The sequence below is a fragment of the Tachysurus vachellii genome, chromosome 4 (genome assembly GCF_030014155.1).
Source record: "Tachysurus vachellii isolate PV-2020 chromosome 4, HZAU_Pvac_v1, whole genome shotgun sequence".
In the NCBI taxonomy this organism is placed as follows: domain Eukaryota; kingdom Metazoa; phylum Chordata; class Actinopteri; order Siluriformes; family Bagridae; genus Tachysurus; species Tachysurus vachellii.
The window spans coordinates 12,966,713-12,988,883 of NC_083463.1; the positions used below are offsets into that span (position 1 = coordinate 12,966,713).

A 22,171-nucleotide genomic window follows, 5' to 3' on the forward strand; every position below is an offset into this window, starting at 1 on the left:
AATACGGAATACAATTTTAAACTTAGTTATAATTATGTGGTTTTCATAACTGAGACAACTGAATATATATTGATGTTCTGTCTGCTGTTGTCATTTTTTCTTAGATCAGAATCCAGTTACAAAATCAGCAACATAGTTTAATCCAAAAATACGCCAAGTGTTAAAAAAAAGTAAATACATAAACTTGATTATGGGGTCAGGAGGCCGAAATATTCTGTAAACTGATGTTCTGAGCTGTTGTGAGTTTTGTCAGTGGTGTGTCTATGGTGTCAAATTGGAAGTAACAGGAAAACATGTTGTATGTCATATCAACCCACATTGAATTTAAGCACAAAATAAGTCAGTATTTAATTGCCCCTCTTCCCAAATACCAAACAGTTTATTAGGTCACCACTGGTGTTATTAATTTCTATGCATACTAGTTTGTGTGCCCTATCCTGTTTGGAATGCAGCTCTGAAATGTGTTACTAAGCAAAGTTCTTATTTTTCTTTTCAACCAGTTCAACAAGGGGGAGTGGGGTTTGGATGCTGACTCCAGTAGATAAAACTTGATTAGATGATTAGTTGATCAGTCAGTCTGATTGATTTCTTGTGGGGGTGGTTTTTTAAAAAGGTTTAAAACCTTTTGCTGCTGCTAAAGTCGGGAATCTGATTGGCCAATAGGTGTTAATAAATCTTCTATAACAGCATAGCAAGAAATACTGTTTTTGCTGCACAGTTGATATTCATTCATTCATCTTCTACCGCTTATCCGAACTACCTCGGGTCACGGGGAGCCTGTGCCTATCTCAGGCGTCATTGGGCATCAAGGCAGGATACACCCTGGACGGAGTGCCAACCCATCGCAGGGCACACACACACTGATTCACTCACACCTACCATGCATGTCTTTGGACCGGGGGAGGAAACCGGAGTACCCGGAGGAAATCCCCAAGGCACGGGGAGAACATGCAAACTTCACACACACACACAAGGTGGAGGCGGGAATCGAAACCCGACCCTGGAGGTGTGAGGAAAACGTGCTAACCACTAAGCCACCATGCCCCCACAGTTGATATTAACACACTTATTTTAATAGGCTATTACTTCTGTAGTACCAACTAATACACTGTGCCTCATATGGTCAAAAACTAATAATAAACAAGTTTTTATATTCCTGTTAATAAAAAGACTGTGAACATTGATGTCTTTATAAGTAGACAGTTATTCATTATATATGGAAGAAATCTAGCTTTTTCAACACGCAGGAAGAAAGTCTTCAAGACACATACTTTGCATTTTTGTAGTTATGTAGTGATTGAGGAATCAGTCAGTAAGTCCTATAAGTTTAATGGGTTAGTGGCAAAAATAAACATGCATTTTGTTCTTAGGGACTGGGTTGCAACTCTTCCGTTGTCATTTCAAAAGCATAATCTTGCCATGTTTGAGCACAGTCAGAAGGATTCTATACCTTTTCTGTGTTAAAATAAAATTGACATTAGCAGCATAAAATAATTCTTTTAATGGACAGACCTGACAGATTTGAGTCTAATATAATAGGAGAGAATCTTAAACCATTTCTTATGCTGTTTGTGCTTGGCACTGCTAGTTACCATCTGCAATTTATTCCCTACCTTGGGCTACAGCAGGGCCACTTTTCTCATTTTCACTGGCTTGCTTTTTTTTTTTTTTGATCATGTGCATTGCAGCCTAAGCTTCTGCCTGGAGCTATGGTGTTGGAACATCATCACAGAAAAATGCGTTATTATTCCACTGCACCAGCTTGAATAACAGGGCATAAGAAATAACACATAGGTCACAATACACCAGAGGAAGTTTGACTTTAATAGAGAGCACACATCTCTTATGTGTCTCCAGCACCACTCTTAACACATTAATGGAAGGCACTTTGCTTCATTGGGTGCTTCAAGGTCTCTCGGCCAAGTTCACATGTTCATAAGGAAGCTTTGATAATGCGCAACCTGCATGTAGATGATTTGCATGGAGCTGAAATCTGCACATCTATGGAGTTAGGCCAGTAATTTTGGTAAGAGCCTTGAATCTAAACCAACAACTCATGCTTGAATTTGGTAATTGTACTTTAAAGCCAAAGCTATGGCTATAGCTGCTAAGACTATGATGGATGTGTGTCTATATATAAATCTAGGTAGAAACACTAATGTCAAAAGGCTCCACTGTAGTAGGCAAAATGTGTGGAAAAACAGAACATTTCAGACAGAAGTTCATTGTCAACTTTATAAAACTCTTGACGCTGCAGGAGGTCAAACAAGTTGATGTTCAATTTTAATGCATAAATTCTCTTCAAAGGGTTTCCATAGTTACAAGTAGAATATTCCCTTCTCCATAGTATTACCAACTCTATAGCTAGCCTGACATGATCTAATATTGGTGGTATGTCAGTTACTGTCAAAAAATATGATAAGTTTGAGGTCTTTAACTTTGTGTCTGGAATTGCAGGTACAAATTATTTTCTAGTTTTTTAACTAAGTGTTTAACTTGGTTAGCTAGGGTCAATAATACACAATACACAACACACAATAATACAAAGTCCAAAAAGGCTACAACTACATGTAATATCTTGTCATGTGCAGAGCAGTTTAAGGTGATGTAGGAAAAATTTTATGTACATGTTGTAATTGATTTTTTATTTTCCAAGATTTTACTAAGTAGCAAAAAGTATTTCTATATATAAACTATAACTTTATAACTGTTATAATAACCTCCAATGATCTAGAAAGACATACCACAAGATTTTGGAGCATGACTTCTGAGATTTATATTGAGATGAGGATGTTGAGGTTCTCTTTAGGAGTGACGAGGATGGACAGGAACAAGCACATCATAGGGACAGCTCAGGTGGGCTGTTTTGGGGACAAGGTCAAAGAGATTGGGATGGTTTGGACATGTACAGAGGAGGGAGATGGTTATATTGGTAGAAGGATGTAGAAGATGGAGCTGCCAGTTAAGAGGTTAAGAGGAAGGCCAAAGAGGACATATACGTATGTGTTAAATGAGGACATGAAGGTAAGAGAGAAGAGGATGCTGAGGATAGAGAAGAGGATGCTGAGGATAGAGTTAGATGAAAACAGATGATTCGCTGTGGAGACCCCTAAGGGGAAAAGCCGAAAGTAGAGGAAGTAGAAGAAAAAGAAGAAGAAGAAGAAGAAGAAGAAGAAGAAGCAGAAGACATACCACAAGATTTTTGAGCATGACTGCTGAGATTTACATTGAGACGAGGATGTTGAGGTTCTCTGAGAACGAGGATGAAGAGAACTATGCAAGTATTAGTCAATTCACGCACTGATGTCAGTCAAGAAGGCACAATTTATTCAGAGCTGGGGCACAATTTATCTCAGGTTAATCTCTTTCATGGAATTTCCAATGTGCACAATGATATTGTCACGCAGGTTAGGGCTGCTTTCTTACACTGAAGGAAAACTGGTACTACAAATGCTTCTTTTTCTTGTCCACATATTTATGGTCTTATCGTGTACTCTGGTATTTGTAAGTGCTCCATAAATTATTAATTTTCATCTTCTTTTTGTTTCTCCAAAGTAGAATTAAACACTTTGTTTAACTAATATACTTTTGAATCCTGAATTACAGTGCAAAGCATTTGACTTGATTATTCTACTTAACTCCTAGAGAGCTAATAACAGTTAAGGTAATAATGTCTCAGTGGCTAAGGCTGTGGATTACTAATCAGTATGCCATGGGTGCCGACAATGTGCTCTAACCCATCATCTTAATAAGCTGGGTTATGAAAAGTATTTGATTGTGCTGTAATGTATATGTTATGAATAAAATCTTGATATCTTTTTTGCATGGGGCAGAGTAGTGGGTAGTGTTGGTTCCTCATAGCTCCAGGGTCCAGTTTAGTATGTGCACCATGTTTTCTTCAGGTTATGTGTTTTCCGCAAAAAACATGGTTTGTAGGTGTCGAAAAAACATGGTTTGTAGGTGGACTGCCTAATCTTTATTTTGCTCAAAGATGTGGATGCACATGTGCCCTGAGATCCAGGGTGAATTCTGTCTTTGACCAATATAAACCAGTTCTAGATGAATGAATGACTTTCACGTTAAAATGTAACTGATACATGATTAATGTCAAATTTCCATTAACATATACTGTGGTATTTATATTTATTTATTGTTTTCCCAAAGTGGCTAATAGATAACTTTAGCTAAATAGCTTTATGGAAGTCTTGGAATCTGGACTGACAACCTTCTGCTAACCAGCACAAACTCTTACCCACTAAGGGTGCATTTACTGTAGCTAGAAAAAAAAACCTTTACTAGCTACAAAAAAAAGGCATTTCTTTCATACCAAATTAAACTAGTGTACCTTATGACATCTGACCAAAATTGAAATAAATTTCTATTGCATTTATTAATTGAAAACAGTATAAAAATGACCTCATTAGAGAAACAACATTAAATGCTCACAGGCTTGAAACATTTTACCGAAAGCATAAAAATGAAGGAGGAAGTGTTGGAATACCACCTAATTTTGTGGAGCAAATACATGACCTTATTGCATTTACCCTTTGCTATCTTAAAAAGTATTTTGATAAAAAAAAAATCTTTTATATTTTGTTAAAATTTAATAACATTTAAGTGAATATAACTGAGACTCCCCTCATATTGTGGGTCTTGCTGTTTTCCCAAACATCCTCCTGTTTTTAGACTTCCAATTTCCATATTCCTCAGGTGCTCATGAACTGGAAATTAGAAGTCACAAAACCTCATAGTTTGGGTTTCATGATGATAGGCTTGAAATATCAGTAACCAAAGGACTGAATAGTAAAGACTAAACACATTCACATTCAGTGCCAAAATCAATACTGCCACTGTATTTTGTACCCACACTCATCTGCTTATGAAACAGGCCCAGTCTATTTCAACTCTTTAAACTTGTTTAACTCAAATACCTGTAAAAATCTTCAAGCATTTATTTGCACTCAAAATAATAAGAGAATGTACTTGAATTCACAAGATGTTTGCTGAGTTGAGACCTTTTTGGGTTTTATTGCAGTGGACAGTAGAACCACAAGGTGGCAGGGTGTCCTCCAGTTAACCTCTAATATAGTCCAGCAAGGAGCTGCATCCTATATGAATGAGACAGCTCTTACAGGGAATCTGCAGGTTCACTATCTATCTATCTATCTATCTATCTATCTATCTATCTATCTATCTATCTATCTATCTATCTATCTATGCAAAGTAAATAACTAGCTAGCTAGCTAGAGAGAGAGAGTGAGAGAGATCTATCAGAACAATAGAAAATGGACTCTTCTTTGTGTTCAGGGAAGTGCTTCTACTCACCTGAAGGCAAACACAGAAAGAATGAGAGGGAGCTTAGAGTTTGCACTTTACTTGTCTTCTCTACACACACTACCTCTACTGGATTTTTATGCCGTGTATACAGTATAGCATATATGCACTAAAATTGAACACATCTGCACTTTATACATAAAAGTCATATGGTTCTGCCACAGATCTGCATTCATGTACATAAAGTGATTTAATTGTTTGTTTGGTCAATTAATTGTTTTTATCAAATTAATAATAAATGATTACTTACAGATAGTTATTAAGTCCTTCAGCACGAATTAAAGGATCTTTAAATATGTAATCTACATTTGGTGTGTGTGTGTGTGTGTGTGTGTGTGTGTGTGTGTGTGTGTGTGTGTGTGTGTGTGTGTGTGTGTGTGTGTTTCATCCTTTTATAGTTTCTAGTCCTAGTTTCTCCTGTTGCCTTGTGTTTAGTATCACTTGGTTTGGATCTTTGCCTGTTTTACCAGTATAGAACCATGAAATGTAGCACAGCCTCAAGAGGCTTGCATGTACTGCCCCTGGCTGCTGTGTTACAAAATTGCAGCTTTGTATCTTCAGCTCCATCATTTATTCATGGCTGCTCCATAGAATCGTTTATGAAAATCTGCCCTTATGAAAATCTACAAACTGGTAAAGAATGGTAAAGAGCTTTTTTCCCCTTCAGGCTTCTTTGCTTTTTGTTTACTCAATACTTGGCTAATCTTTGTTTTAAAACTCAGACTGGCCTCCCTCTGCAGAGTTATTGTCTATATAGTTTGTAAAAAAAAAAGGCTAGCTCTCCCCTTTCTTATGCCATTTTATCACTTATGCTCTTCCCTAGCTTGCAAACTCCAACTTGGGTGCTCTGTAAACTTTCAGTGCCAGAGGCTTTGTTGACTGATTTACTTGAGCCCTGAATGTCAGTAAACTTAGCAAAGTGCACTATTGTAGCTGAGGCTTCTTTGTGCTTTGTTATGGAAAAAGCATCAGTGGGGCAATTATGAATTATGAAAACAGAGGGTTTAAAGCTATCATGCCAATTAAATTGTTCATTGTGAAAAAAAGATCCCAGGCCATCCCAGGATTCGGTACTTGTAAACAAGTTAGAAATGGATATAGATTACAAAGAAATGCAGACCGTAAGTCTTTTTCCTCCTGCTTTGATGTCATCCTGACAGGAAAATCATCAAGAACGGAGAGACCTTGGATGAGTGATGCCAGATGATTACTTTTGCACGCTAGCTGGCTTTGGAAGGTTGCTATGATATTTGTTTTCTATCCACTGGATATCTGAGGAAGTCAGACAAAAGTGAAAATGCTTTAAGTTTCACTGATTCTTTTGTTCTTTTCAAAAGAGAGAAAAGGCCTGTGATCCTTTACGTCCACTGTTGGTGCTCATTACTGCAATGAAGCGATTTGTGCCTCCACATCCCTCTATAAAGAGAATAGTCAATGAATTATAGAGCACCGCTGTAACTCCGCTTAATGTATTATTACAAAGGAATAAAAGATGTTGGCTGAGGCTACTAGAGCAAAAAAAAAAGTGAAGACCTCTGGCTGAAATGTTCTTCTTTGAGTGCTGTCAAATAAATCAAGTCCTTTGGTGGATGGCTGAATTTCAAGCCAATTCTTTTCTCTATTCTTTCTCAGTACGTTTACAATTTAAATTAATACTAGCCAATAAATAGCTTTACAAGGAAAACCAACTTAGAAAGTGACTGGGTGTTTACAAACACAGTAATCGTCGTCATCATCATCATCATCATTAGTAGTAGTAGTAGTAATAGTAGAGGACCTGTTCATTTTGTACTGTTGTATCTCACTGTACAGATTTCATGGTGTGTATTGTATTTGTTTATTACTCTTTGCCCTATCTCAGTATCTGTTTTTTTTTTTTGTTGTTGTTTGTTTGTTTGTTTTGCTTTTTTTGTATCCTAACTGTATTTTAAATTTACCAAGCTACTACATGTGTTAATTAACATATTAATCAACTAATCAATTAATAAAGTTTATTATATTCTATTCTATTACCACAACTTATTTAAATGCAAGGTTGCAAGATTAAAATTTTAATTTATTGATTTAATTAATTTTAAGTTGCAAACATTATTTTGAGGGGTTGTACTGATATAATCATTTTGCTAATACCATCAAGGTAATACTGTGTGTAATTTAAACTAACATTTATGTGTTAATTGATTTAAAAGTCAATTAACCTTGAAAACCTTGAGTTTAGTGCCCACCAACTACCCACTTAACATGACTGGATATATTCAGATAGAAAAGACTGTGTGTTAGAGGATCTGTAGGTTAAACAAATCCAATACAAAGGACATTTGAACGTGATAATCATTTCATTTGCAAATAAATTCTACTAAAGCAATACATTTTTGGCATATTCTTAATTGTGATGTGAAAAATAGTGGGCCCGTGTACTGAGTTTAGGCTACACCTGCTAATACTGTTGATGGAATGTGTTATACTACTACACTAAGCTAATTCTACGCTAAACTATTGATATTACTAATGAACTAATGTCATATTTATCAGTGTACTTTGACCATCTACCCATTAGTTTAGATCAAGAGTAGATCAAAAAATGACAAAGTTTCATTTGACAAATCTGCTCAGCTAGAAAATAAATGTAGGGTAGAAAAAAAAAACTTGTTCACCTGTGTGTTTGTTGTGTGTGTTTTTTCTTTTTTTGTGTTTAAAAAATACATAACTGCAGTATTGCAAAATTTTAACGATATTGTTGGTGAATGAGTTAACTTCATTAAAAGATTAGCCACTGGCGTACTCGATTCCTGAGACCACCAAGCTGCCACTGCTGTCCAACTTTTCCTTTAACTTTGTTCATTGAACATAATTTGATTAGAAATTTCCTCGGAAAACCATTCAAAAAGATTCAAGCAATCTGTTGCATAATTTTTTTTTAGCCTAAAAAATTGCCTTTAGAATGTGCTACTTTTGATTATCATTTATTTGTTTGTTTGGATCTTTGTTTGTTTGAATTATTATTATTAAATTCTCTCTATGATGTCTTGTGTTATTAGACTTAAAAATATACTCTAACATTGTGAAATTCCATTTGGATTAATGTTGTTAGTCATCTGCAATCAACACTTTAACTCCATCCATGTGATTTGTGGTTTGGCCTTAGTAGGCTATATATTTAGCTATATATATATATATTAACTAAACTAACCTCCTTTAGGTTTTACAAGAAATTTGAGGGTCTACCACCATCCCCACCTTTTTTTTGTATTCAACCTACAGTATAGATTTAGCCTTTCCATGTCATTCTATCTATTTCTTTAATAAATGTGAAAAGTAACGCAATTTGTTGGCTGAAATATCATAGTTAAAAATACACCAAATAAACCACATTATATCAGATGTCTTTATATTATACTATATATTTTTCAGTATGTAATTTTAAAAAACATGTTTTAATTAATTGTTGTATCGATTTCCATATTGGAATAACATATATTGTTATGTCACTATCTATACTGGTGTAACAGTTATTTAGTAGCAATTCTCATCTGTATAAGTCACAACTCGCACTGAATCGTTGTTTTTTGGTCGGGCATTTAGCTACAGTGTGAAATATGACAGTGATTTATGTTCTTCTAAGTTGTGTCAGACGTTGTGTCATTGTGTAAGAGAATAGAGAGGCATCAGTACACTCTCCTCCAAATCAAGTTCCAGCAATCTGGTTCTTCTGCGGCCCTGCACGGCCAAGCAACTTCCTGTACAACTGACTTTTAGTGTGTGTGCTCTGGAGCCGTACTGCAGTGATGTGGAATGCAGACTTTGGCAAGTGTAAGCAGTCTGAGTTATAAACGCATACACAGACATACACTTAGAGCAAACCCTTGACCTATACACATACATATTTACATACAGCACACACAGCTGATATAAATACTCATAGCAATCATATATTAACATGTCTCAACCAACGGGGACCAAATTCCATTCTGTCATGCCACAGTCCACTACAATTTAGAATGTCCCTGTTTAAAGCAACAGGATGTTCGATTTTGAAATCTGGATAGGAAGAGAAATGGGATAGGAGTGATCCTGAAGGATGAGTTTGTGAGGAATATTTTAAAGGTGAAAAGAGTGCCAGACAGGATTCACAGTTTGAAGTTAGAAATTGGAGGGATGATGTTGAATGTTATCAATGGTTATGCTCCACAAGTAGGCTGTGAGTTAGAAGAGATGGAGAGATTCTGGAGTGAGTTAAATAAGGTGATAGAGAGTATTCCCTAATGGGAGAGAGTAGTGATCAACATGGCATGTTGGTGAGGGGAACAGAGGTGATGAGGAGGTGATGGGCAGGTTTGGTGTTAAAGAAAGGAACCTAAAAGGACAGATGGTGGTGGACTTTGCTAAGCGGATGGAAAAGCTATAGTTAACACATTTCCAGAAAAGAACGGAACATAGAGTTACATATAAAAGTGGAGGTAGGAGTACGCAGGTAGAAAACATAATATGTAGACAAGGCAATCTTGTCTACATATTATGAGAGAGATTAATGATGGCAAAGTGGTGGTAGGAGACAGCATCGGATGGTGATGTTGCCAGACAGCATCGGATGGTGATGTGTAAGATGTACCTGGTGGTCAGGAAGAAGAGGAGAGGAAAGAATAAAAAATAACCAAGTGGTGGAAGAAATTCAGACAGCAGCTAAGACAGGCTTTGGGTTGTCAGGAAGCGCTTCCAGATGACTGGGAAAGTACAGCAGAATTGATTAGGGAGACAAGTATGAAGGGGCTAGGTGTGTCATCTACAAGGAGAAAAGAAGATAAGGAATGGTGGAGGAACGAAAAAGTACAGGACAGCAGGCTATCTAAAATGAAGTGGGTAGAAATGAGCGAAGAAAATAGTAAGGATTACAAGGAGTCACAGCACAGAGTGAAGAGGGACATTGCAAAGGCCAAACAAAAAACATTCGATGAGTTGTATGCCAGGTAACACATGAAAGGGAAGGCATTAACTACTTGTACAGATTAGCAAGACAGACAGATATAGATGGGAAGGATATGCAACCGATAAGAGTGATTAAACAGGTGGAGAGTGTGCAGAGAAGACGGAAGGAATATTTTGATGAGATGATGAATGAGGAAAATGGGAGGGAAAGACAGGAGGAAGAGGTGAATATTGTAAAGCAGGAAATACCAAAGATTAGAAAAGATGAGGTGAGGAAGGCTCTGAGGTGAAACAAGAGTGGAAAGGCTGTTGGTCCCGATGACATACCTGCGAAGGCGTGGAAGTGTCTAGGAGAATCTATCTATCTAGTGGAATCTATCGCAATCTATCTAGATTGTACAACCAGATTTTAGAGAGTGAGAAGATACTTGGTATTCTATGCCGATCTTTAAGAACAAGGGCGATGTGCAGGCATGTTGGAGTGGGTGGAGAAAAGTGTCAGGAGTGTTGTTTGAGAGAAGAGTGTCAGCAAGAATCAAAGGAAAGGTGTACAAGACAGTAGTGAGACCGGTTTTGCTGTATGTGTTAGAGACAGTTGCAGTGAGGAAAAGACATGAGGCAAAGATAGAGGTAGCAGAGACAAGATGTTGAGGTTCTCTTTAGGGGTGACAAGGATGGGCAGGATTAGGAACAAGCACATCATAGGGACAGCTCAGGGTTGCTGTTTTTGGGACAAGGTAAGAGAGGCTGGATTGAGGTGGTTTGGTCATGTACAGGGGAGGGAGATGGTTATATTGGTAGAGCGATGTTGGAGACGGAGCTGCCAGGTAAAAGGTCAAGAGAAAGGCCAAAGAGGAGATATATGGATGTGCTGAAAGAGGACATGAAGTTCATTGTGTGAGAGTAGAGGATGCTGAGGATAGAGATGGAGTGTAGAAGAAGAATCATGAGTAAAGTACAATATTGATAGGTTAAGTGTATCAATCTACATAGATTAAGAGAGAAGCATCAGTTCATTAATAACTCTTATCCTCAACAGTCATGCTCATCCTTATCGGCACTTAAGTGATTCTAATTTTTAAATAATTAGTACTTGAATGTGTCTCAACCTCGAGGATGAGCATGACACACCAGTGATTATCATCTTAAAGAGAGTACAATATTGATGCTTTGAGCAGTAATCATTCGCCATAGTAAAAAGTAGTACGCTTGTGATGACTTGAAATATGGTCTCCTTGTGTTGAGGAAGTAGAACGGTGGGTTACATATATAATCAAGGTTTCACAACTAAACAGAGTACCTCTATTTGGGTTGAAAACAATGACCAGAGGATGTGAATGATGTCGCAGGGGGCTTTTATAAGCTACATGTGCAAGGTCAGAGTCACAAAGTAAAGCCTTTTCTATTAGTACTTGGCTTGGAAATGAGCACACAGGAAAACTCCACTGGCTCTGTAAATGGCCGAGGCATTTCTCCACTTGTTGACATACACAACCTACCATTTTCATGACCTTTTGGCCACTAAATAGCTTTATTTGTACAGAATATTTTATACACAGATGTAATTGTAAATGATTTACACAACTCCACATAAATAATTAACACGCATCAATTATATTATAAAATTATACATTAAGGAACATATTTTAAATGATTAATACATTTAAAAAGGAAAAATTTACTATTTTTCCTATTAATATTAATTAATGTACCTAATTTGCTAATTGTCTTGTAAAGGAGCCAAACCCCCAAATTTCTGTTGGTACAATCAAAATATTTTTGCATTCATTTTGTTTTAAGGGAAAGCAAACTTTACTAGAATTTTATCAGAGGCAGGAAAACCTCCCTAACCAGAAAGGAGCAACATACCTAAAAAGGAACCAAGCCTCAGTAGGGGGCGCTCATCCTCCTCTGACTACTACTAGAAATTGAACAGATATTTTAGGAATTTATAAGCAATATATTTTAAGGGTTAGTGAAAATGACACATTATTCTAGATAGCTTGGTTTTTCTTCGGAAGAGGGTTTTTTTTTTTTTATAGTTTCTTGGGATTTTTAATTTTCCTTATTGATTCATGTGTTAGTAGGCAAATGTATTATTACAATGTCTTAACCTATTAAAACTCCTTGTAGTGTTTAACAGCATCAGTGGACATTAACTGCATATTGAGTCGAATCAACTATTATGTTTGTTCAGATCTGTAGAACATATTTAATTTTCTAGGATTTCAGAATGCAGGTCATACTGTGTATGCATTTGAACAAATTGCAAAGACAATAGATTAAACACAATATCAGGAGACCTTTAACCTCCTCTTACACAAAGTAACCAATCGAGGGAATTGTAATAAAACTGCTTCCTGGATAGTTTAATAATCATCCCAATGCTGTACTGACACACAGATATTACAGTGGATAGAATAATTACTGTAGTAAGAAGCTGGAATATGTGTGATTTATATTATATTTATTATATTCTGAAGTACATTAATTAGGCTGCAGTGTGGTAAATACGGTAGAAACCAGAAGTTGACTCTATGTGTAAACCCTATTAGAAACAAGAATTTAACTCTTTGTGTGTGCGTGTGCGTATGTATATGTGTGTAATCATGACTGAAGTGCTGATATCTTCTGAGGATTGGATTAGCCAACACTATTAGCCTTGGGCACCAAAACATGCTTCTCACTTAATCAAATTCAGATGAAAGTTTTTACGCTCAGTACCTCAATCCATTTGTTTTCAGTGATAATTCATTCCATTTTTTCAAGTCAGTTAACCTTTCCACATATGCCAGATTTCCTATACATAGTTTTATGAGCTGTGCTTGGCCATGTCCATTATTGCATTCATATGTACTCCTGTATCTGATTCTAGAACATTCCCTCTGAGAGGTATAGCACATATATACATGATGTGGTTTGCTGATACATACCAGTGGTGAATGGGAAGAGAGACTCAGACAACCAGAAAAGTGAACCTACAAACTAGGCCTCAAGGGTCATACCGAAAAATTGGCCTCTTCTCTCATATACATCGTTACCTTGAAATGTCAGATCTAGGATTACAATAAACAGACACAGTAAAACAGACACACACCACTTCGGGACCTGTTACATGTCACATATGTGACTGTTCGTTGTTCACTTGTATTGCGGTTTAAAAGAGTGAAAATAATAAGTCTATTATAATACAGGAGTCATCAGTTTCAGTTTAGTAGGGTCAAAGTTGACCACAGTTGAAGAGGTTCTGTCAGTAGTTTTTTTAATTTATATAACTGAGCAGTTGAGAGCCTTGCTTATTGCTCAAGTAGAGGCAGCATGGGATGCCGGGATTTAAACTCTTCTGAATATTAGTCCAGTGCTGTACACTCAGCTACTACTGTCCCTAAAGGTACAGTGGACATGTCTTCAAGCTTATGCATAAAGCTATAGTCAGTCCCTTTAAAATGTTTCTGAATAGACAGTTTAAGATTACACTCAAAGAGGTCAGGTTTTCATGGCCTGTTGAGTTTTAACTTACACATCTCAGTTTGGCGTAAGTCCAATCAAAGTCTCTCTCTCGCATTGGGAAACCGCAAGAGTCCAGCTGTGCCAAACCATACTGCTCACTGGCAGTACAGCCCAACCAGCTCCATCTGCAATTAATTATTTTGAAGGACTAAGGGGTGCTGTGTTTTTTCTCTTTCACTCACTTCACACTGCTTCATGTTTTTGTCTTTTTAAGCATCACTACGTTCCGGCCTGCATCACATCCTACAGCTTTTTTCCATCTCTTTGCTGTTTGTAACACAATTAGAAAAAGAAATATGGTGTATGTGTCTCCCAATATGCTTTTGTTTTGTCTTTTCATATATGTTGGCAGAAATTCTAATTAAACAAGCATGATTTCAGTATGATTTTATTTATTTTAGCTCTTGGCAAATCTAATACTTATGAAATATCCCTCTCAAAACATGGTGTAGTTGCAGGATACAGTTCTTTATATATTTATTCTGTTTTTATGGATGTTTACATTATGTCATTAGGCAACTTCTGATCTGATTGTGCAAAAAGAGAGCAGTATGGTGGGCAAGTCAATAAATACAGAATGTTGTCCTTGGGTTAATGTGGTTTCTAATATGAACAGCAATGATTTACTTTAACACATTTTGCAGCTTAATTAAGATTTTGAAGGTAAGAAACCTCCAGCATCCTGGAAACATTACTCTTCCATCTTCTCCTACTGTATGATTTCCCTTGTCTACTAAGTATAAAGGTATTGTTTAATTATAACATCAATTTATAATTCTCACTCACTCTCTCATCTTCTACCGCTTATCCGAACTATCTCGGGTCACGGGGAGCCTGTGCCTATCTCAGGCGTCATCGGGCATCAAGGCAGGATACACCCTGGACGGAGTGCCAACCCATCGCAGGGCACACACACACTCTCATTCACTCACACAATCACACACTAAGGACAATTTTCCAGAGATGCCAATCAACATACCATGCATGTCTTTGGACTGGGGGAGGAAACCGGAGTACCCGGAGGAAACCCCCGAGGCACGGGGAGAACATGCAAACTCCACACACACAAGGCGGAGGCGGGAATCGAACCCCGACCCTGGAGGTGTGAGGCGAACGTGCTAACCACTAAGCCACCGTGCCCCCCCAATTTATAATTTAATATATAATAATTAATATTAATATTTAATCATTTAATATTTTATTTAATTTAATATCTTGGGAATGGTGGCTTGGCTGTTAGCATATTTGCCTCACACTTGGGTTGGGGGTTTAAATCCTGCCTCCACTGTGTGTGTGTGGAGTTTGCTTGTTCCTCTGGGGTTTCCTCCAGGTACTCTGGTTTTCTTCCGCAGTCCAAAGACATACGTTGTAGGCTGATTGGCATCTCTAAATTGTCTACAGTGTGTGAATGGGTGTGTGTGCGATTGTGCCCTGGTATAGACTGGTAGCCTATCCAGGGTGTATCTTGCCCTGAGTCTCCAGGGATAGATTAAGTAGGATAAGTGGTGTAGACAATAAATGGATGGATAATATGGATAAAATGGATGGATAAAATGAGGAAAACCTGAGGAATGGTAAATATGTCTGACCAGCTTCAGACTTGTTTAGTCACTGAGAATATTTTAATATACATTTCATGCATGCACTGATATACACAGTTGTTCAGACTGTGGTGTGTGTAAGAGGACAGGCAGTTAAGTGTAGTGTGAGTGATGGTGAATGCTCCTAAGGGAGCCCTTTCCCCACACAGCACTAAATGTTCCGTCATGTCTGTCCTTCCTCCTCCTCTGTCTGGTTGTATCTGTCTCCTGGCACAAGATAGAACTGTCCCCTTACACAATGGCACACACACACACACACACACACACACACACACACACACACTGTATTTTATTGCATTGCATTGCTCTCTGTCTTTCCTTCCTTCTGTTTTCAGTCTTATTTCACTGCAATCTTCCTCCCTCACCACTTTCCTATACTTTTTCTCCCTCTCTTTTTCCAGACACAGCCAGATCTCTGGGTGATCTCCAGGTGACATGTTTTCTGTGGCTCCTTTGAGAGAAGCAGGTGGAAATTTAGCAGGTTTTACCTCCGTGAAAAGACTAAGACAGACAGTGAATATACTGCCATGTGCATGCACACACACACTGACAATAAATATATCAAAACTTATGGAGAAAAAAGTGAAAATTATGAGCACTTCATGCCTTACAGGTTTATTCACAGCAGAAGGCAGGTATTGACAATGATATCTACTAAATCACAAAATTTATAAGATCATTCACACGATTAGAAAAACTAATGTTTGTCAGTTCACTGGAATTCAGTGAAAGATTGAAGTCACATTCTTCACTCAGTCAATGGTCATCGTTAAAAGCTCACACTTGCAGGACAGATTGCCATAAGCCTAAGTGCATGAGCATACCATCAGAGTGGGATGATGTCCTAGGAATTGGGAGAGTGAAGCAAGACATTGATCTTGACTTTAACTAATTGATACCAGCATTTCATATAAGGTATGTAAAAACTTCCCTAAACTCCTTCTCAAGCCATATGGGGAAGATACCGGATTCCACGGCAGTGAACAATTAAGTAAGGGTTTTACTAGTTAGACTAGTTCTGCATCATCTATTTATTGAGTGTTGAGAAAAAATATTCTTCACCTTCTGACCACCTGATTACATTTTTAACAAAAAACAGCTTGTCAGTAAAGAGCCCAGAAAGGGGCTATCCCAAGAATGCTAGATTGTTTAAAGAATATGGAAAAGTTTTAATGAAGCAACTCACAGAAACCAGGGAGAGTATGGGTAATATGTAGTGCTGTGGCAGGATTACTAAATACCCCTAGGTATACTCCACTCATGCTTATACATCAGGAACCACCTCATCAGATGGCTGACCTTCTTGGGGGCCTGAGCAGCAATTGCAACTACATCGAAGATTTTTTTTAAAGGAATTAATAGGAAAAAGATCTGAGGTAATACTTTGCATCAAAGAGACACACATTATAGGGAGTCCAAAGAGTCCAAAGGTGTCCAAAGCCTAAACTGAGGAGCTGGGGACAGTGAAGAGTAGAGGATACTGTTCTACAAAATTAAGGCTCCATCACAAACAACTAGGGGGATTGGTGACCTGGGGCAGGGTGAGGGCTGGGGTTCAAATTTCTAATACTGACACTGTCACAAGGAAGGTGAAGCACTTCTTAGTCCAGGAGAAGTTTTGCTGTACAATGTCTGTCCAGAACCGTCAGTGTTTTGGGAATTCTGAGAGTGAAGAAATGAAGAGACATCCATAATATCACTGAAAAAATGGAGAGAACTTTGAAATTGAGGAGCCATCTGGAGTCTGATCAGCTTCAGCTGGGTCACCTGGAGGAGGGTTATGATGTTAAAAAAACCAAAATATTTATTGGTTCTAAAAGCATGCACAGAAGATGAATGAGCTCTGATATATTTAGTCTGGAAAGATATTGAACTGCTTATTATTAAGTGGAGCTGACCCAAAAGTTTTGCTCCAGTTTTTTGTAAAATGATCATAAAGATAGGGAGCTAACTAGCTCTAGTTAAAATAAGGATTCATACAAAATGGTGATTAAATAAATGGTACATTAAATATCAATATAAATATAAGTTTATAATATAACTTGATATGATATGATATAAACTTATATCAATATAAGTTTAGCTGAATTAGTTAAATAACAATGACTATATGTTGTAACTTATCTTGTTAACAGGTTAAACAGCTGCTCTAAATTTCTTACAGAAGTATTTTCTGTTCATATTCTTGCGAGCTCATTCTTACAAGGTATAATCTGGCAAGAACAGTCTTTCCAGGAATGCATGACCGTTCTTCACATTAATGTTATTGAGAAAATGCCACAGTGTTTATAATATTACGGAAAATATTCTGCATAAAAATATATAAAATATGTATAATATTACTATCAGGTAGTTAATATTTTGTTTTAATTATATGAGGACATTCTATTACTCTCTCTATGGAGGTAATTGCATATAGACTAATTATCACATACCTCTTATGAGCTGTTGCATTAGTCCAATAAATGTGGAGCATAAACATTCAGAAAAGTCAGAAGGGTAAAATGTCCCTGTAGACGATGCCATGTTGGTGATTATTACTTCATTTTCAGTAATTGTTTCCTTTTGTTTATATGATGGCTTAATTGAGGCTGATGGAGAACAGCTGTAGCGCTGGCATGTTTGTTTAAAGGGCAAACTGAAAAGTAAGCAGAGTTAAAAAGGTGAGGTGACACATGAAATCATGTGACGTCTCCTGGTCTTAAAATCAGTATGTCGGCTCCACTGAGTGTTCGTCTGTTCAATACCAAACCCAAACAAAATACTCTGCTTGGGAGGTTTATAGTTTTTATGCTTATCCTTGCTAGGGTTTTGTGAATTTTTTTACTGATTTTATTTTTAAAGACACTGTCTGTTGTTAAAGAGTGTTATGCAAATAAAAGTGTGTAAACATTCTATTGCCCTCAGTAGGGTGTAGGGTTAGGATTTTGCACCACAGTGGAGTGTTCATCTGTTCAATACCAAATCCAAATCCAAAAGTAAAGAGAAAATGGGCTCAAAGTAAATATTCAGCTTCTATTACGTTTAGCCTTTTCTTCAAAGATTTTTTAAAATGAAACTGTCTATTGTTTAAAGAATATTATACAAATTAACTGTTGTAAAAATCCTTTTGACCTCATATGGAATAGAAATTTTTCAACTGAATTTGATGTCAAGTGCATCATTTCCTAGTGGATCACTGAACTTATTATGAAATTATTGTTAGGATTTTGAAACACACAATGAACAAACAGATACGGATGACCTTTTGCAAACATCATAGTTCTGAGAGATTCTGGCTGCCCCACTGTCCTAGAGAAATGCTACTGTATGTTAAAGCATAGAAGGATGCTTGTGGATCAAATGGAACATTTCTACAGTTTATCTACCGGGTGTCCCAAACGTCTCTCTACATAGGGAAAATCAACACTTTTTTATTCAAATGTAACTTTATTTACAAAATATCTTGATTTGACAATTCTCTGAAAACACAAATAGGTAGATAGAAATTTGGGAAAAGTGTTCATTTCTGCTATGTATAGAAACGTTTGGAACTCCCTGTAGATTGGAAAAATATCTGATATTGATTAGAATTTAAAGGACATGACATCTTCTAACTGGTTCAGTCATGCAGAGATGCTTTCTCAAACTGGAATGTGTTTGAAAAGGAATTCTGGCCAAAGTCCAACAATGCCACAGCCCTCCATGCTTGGGAAACCAAGAAAGTATTATTATTATTCTCTTTGGGTGGTAAAGATAATATATCTCTCTTTTATCACTCAGATTTGATGATAGTGGATTGCAAACATCTGTAAAGAGTGGACATTTCATTCCTCTTTACAGCTTACCTGTTACTTTAACTGTAACTTACCTGTCCTTTACTTTCAGCTTATATTTATGTTATAAATGTTATATATTATGTTGTATTATAACAGTTCAAAATGTTGCAGTAGGTGTTCAGTGTAATAAGTCTGTCTGTATTTTACCCTGTTTCTGTCTGCTGTCTGCCCTGCTGTTAATTGTTTGCTCCGCCCACTCATTGGTTACCATGGACACTAATTGAACTCCATCTCTCCCTCAGGTGTGTTGTCTTAGTCTCTGATTGTCTCTGCGCTGTGATTGGTTCCTGTTTGTTATATCTACTCTGTTTGTTCACTTCCCTGGTGTTGGTCGTTGTTACATGTCGTATGTTTGTGTCTATGCTCCTGTTTCCTGTTTGCTCAGTGTTCTGCCCTGTTTTGCCTGCCCGTCTGTGTGCCTGTTTCGGATTAATAAAAGACTGTACTGCACTTGGATCCTCGCTCGCCTTTGTCTCACCGTGACAGAACGACCAACCCTTATGGATCCAGCAGAAATCTTGTTCTGTTTACGTCAGGGGGATTCCCCAGTCGAGGAATATTCGTGGACCTGTGTAGCCAGGTGGACTTTGGGGGAAAAGGCTCTTAAGGACATGTTTAGGCATGGCCTAAAGGACCAGGTACGCTATCTGATGCCTTTGGGCCGAGAGATGGGGTCTTTCACAGACCTGGTCAATTTAGCATTGCTCCGGTAGGCATCGGGGTCCGTGGGCCACAGAGCCAGACCAGCCACGGACGCCTGAATGCTCTACAGTACCTCAGCCCAACCCAATCCTGTGTACGCCTGTGACCGAGCCTGTCCACATGGCTGCTAGACCGGAAAGCTCAGTTGAGGCCCGTGTAAACCGGCTGATCTCCAACCTGGCGGATACCCCGATGGTGTCGGTTCGGGCGGCCGGCATCCCTACGGCACCTGATTCACCAGCCGGACCGATCGGGTCGACGTAACCAGGCGGGCCAACCGGGTCGACCGGGTGTTTGGAGCCTACCGGCTTGATCGGATCGATCGCGTCGGCCGGGTCACCCGGAATGACGGAGTCAGTCTCTCCCTCTCCTGTCCCTACTTATAGGTCCAGAGCACCTCCAGCACCACCCTGGCCGCCAACTCTGCTATGGTCTCTGGCTCGACCTGTAATAAGTCTGTCTGTGTTTCATTCAGAAACCAGAACATTCACCATGGATTTTTCCAGATTGATAGCTGTGAGAGGGACTCAGCCAACAGGTGGAAGTTGGCTAAAATAAAATAAAAAGGTGATTAAATAAGACAGTCTTCAAATTTAAGTGCCAAACTATAGGTGGAGGTCACAGTGGAGGTCCTGGAGTGATTAAAACTCCTACAATTTGCTCCTCCATAACTAAAATTTCCTTTCCACTTAAATGCAATCATAGGAATATTTTCCTGCATACATTTCTTTGAGCACACAGAAAATTAACCCTTAAGATCCTTGTCGGTTTCCATCATAGCTCATTGTAGTAGAGCTAGTTTGGAGTTTAACCCAACAGTTTGATGTGTCATAAATTCTTCAGATTGAGACCTGGTATTCAGTGCAGCTGTGCACCACTACGGCCGTCCCATCATGCTAATATATTACAGCAAGAAAAATAAAACTGTCAAGGACATTAAAGTAAACAAGGCTGTCACTTTGAGTAAATGGTACAGGGTCATAATCCTGTATGTTTCTGTTTAGCTTGCCATATATGGTGAGAAACCACTATCCCTGCACACACATGACCAGGGTCAGCAGGTCTGTTTATGCAAAGAATAATCAAACTGATATGATTTTTTTTTTCTTGTGAAAAATCATGATAGAATCACCAGGGGGAACTTTAATATTCCAAGACTCTTGACTTTGGCACATTTGAGAGCAGTGAAAGCAGATGTCTCAGTACAAAGGCAGATATAGACACAAACTGGCCTTCATGTCTGGGCCGCCTCTGAGCTGTTTATGCAATCCATGCACGCTAACGTCTGTGGACCGTTATCGATCCTCCAGAAATCCACTCTGTCTGATTATATAAATGCTTACATAGACTCCTGCCTTGCCTCTTCACAAAAAAAGTTTTCGTTCTATTTTAATGATGTTTAACAGAACTGCTGGCCTGAAAGATTGGCAACTCACTGGTACTGTGATGCAATGTGTCATCGTTGGAGTGGCAGTGATGCAGGAGGAAAAAATATGAACTATTTAGTGCTGCTAAGGTGAAGAATTGTTTATTATTATTATTATTATTATTATTATTATTATTATTATTATTATTATTATATCAGGACCAAATTTTAAAATGATAATAATAACAATGATAATGATAATAATTCTTTCTATTTCTATCTACCTTTTTTCCTTAACATGATTACAGAATGAAAACATTATTAGGATATATTCAACAAAACTTAAATAGATGAAAAAATGGAGACTAGAGTTTACTAGTATACTAGCGTGTTTAAATGATTTAATTTTGAGTATTGACATTGACCTATATTTGAGGCAATTTAAGGGGTTTATAATAGCTAACCTCTGAATGACTCTGTGTAGAATAGCAATATGTCATTTGATTTAAAGTTTAAGGATTTGTTATGGAAGCTGTTATAATATTCGGTAAGCTTGTGATTTGTTACAGACACAGGAGACATGTTTGCAAAAGAGCTACTTGACCTGCAGCACTTAGTTTTGTGGACAGGTCTGGGGCAGTAAAAGAATAACATGGTTGTTGTGTGTGCGTTTGTGAGAGAGAGAGAAAGAGAGAGTGTGTGTGTGTGCGTGTGCGTGCGTGCGTGTGTGTGTTTTGTTAGGTGTTTTTCACTGGGTATTGACGTTAGCCAAGTGAAGGGAATATTGTAGCAGGTGATATCTTCATTAACGCGATGAATAGGAGGAGATAAATATCTTTTCACCCAGCCTACATTAACAAAGAGGGTTACTCTTTATAGCTTTGCCTGCAGTAGGGAGGAAATATGGAGGTCTCTAG

At 37.8% G+C, this 22,171-nt stretch overlaps 1 protein-coding gene across 1 annotated transcript in view; it reads right to left on the minus strand.

Annotated features, from left to right (window-relative positions):
- The window catches only part of znf644b (zinc finger protein 644b), a 53,475-nt gene extending 33,369 nt beyond the window's left edge, over positions 1–20,106 (minus strand). The window contains exon 1 of the mRNA XM_060867254.1: positions 19,987–20,106. Coding sequence (XP_060723237.1) covers positions 19,987–20,106 — 120 coding nt within the window. The remainder of the gene's footprint in view (positions 1–19,986) is intronic.
- Positions 20,107–22,171: the final 2,065 nt, after the last annotated feature.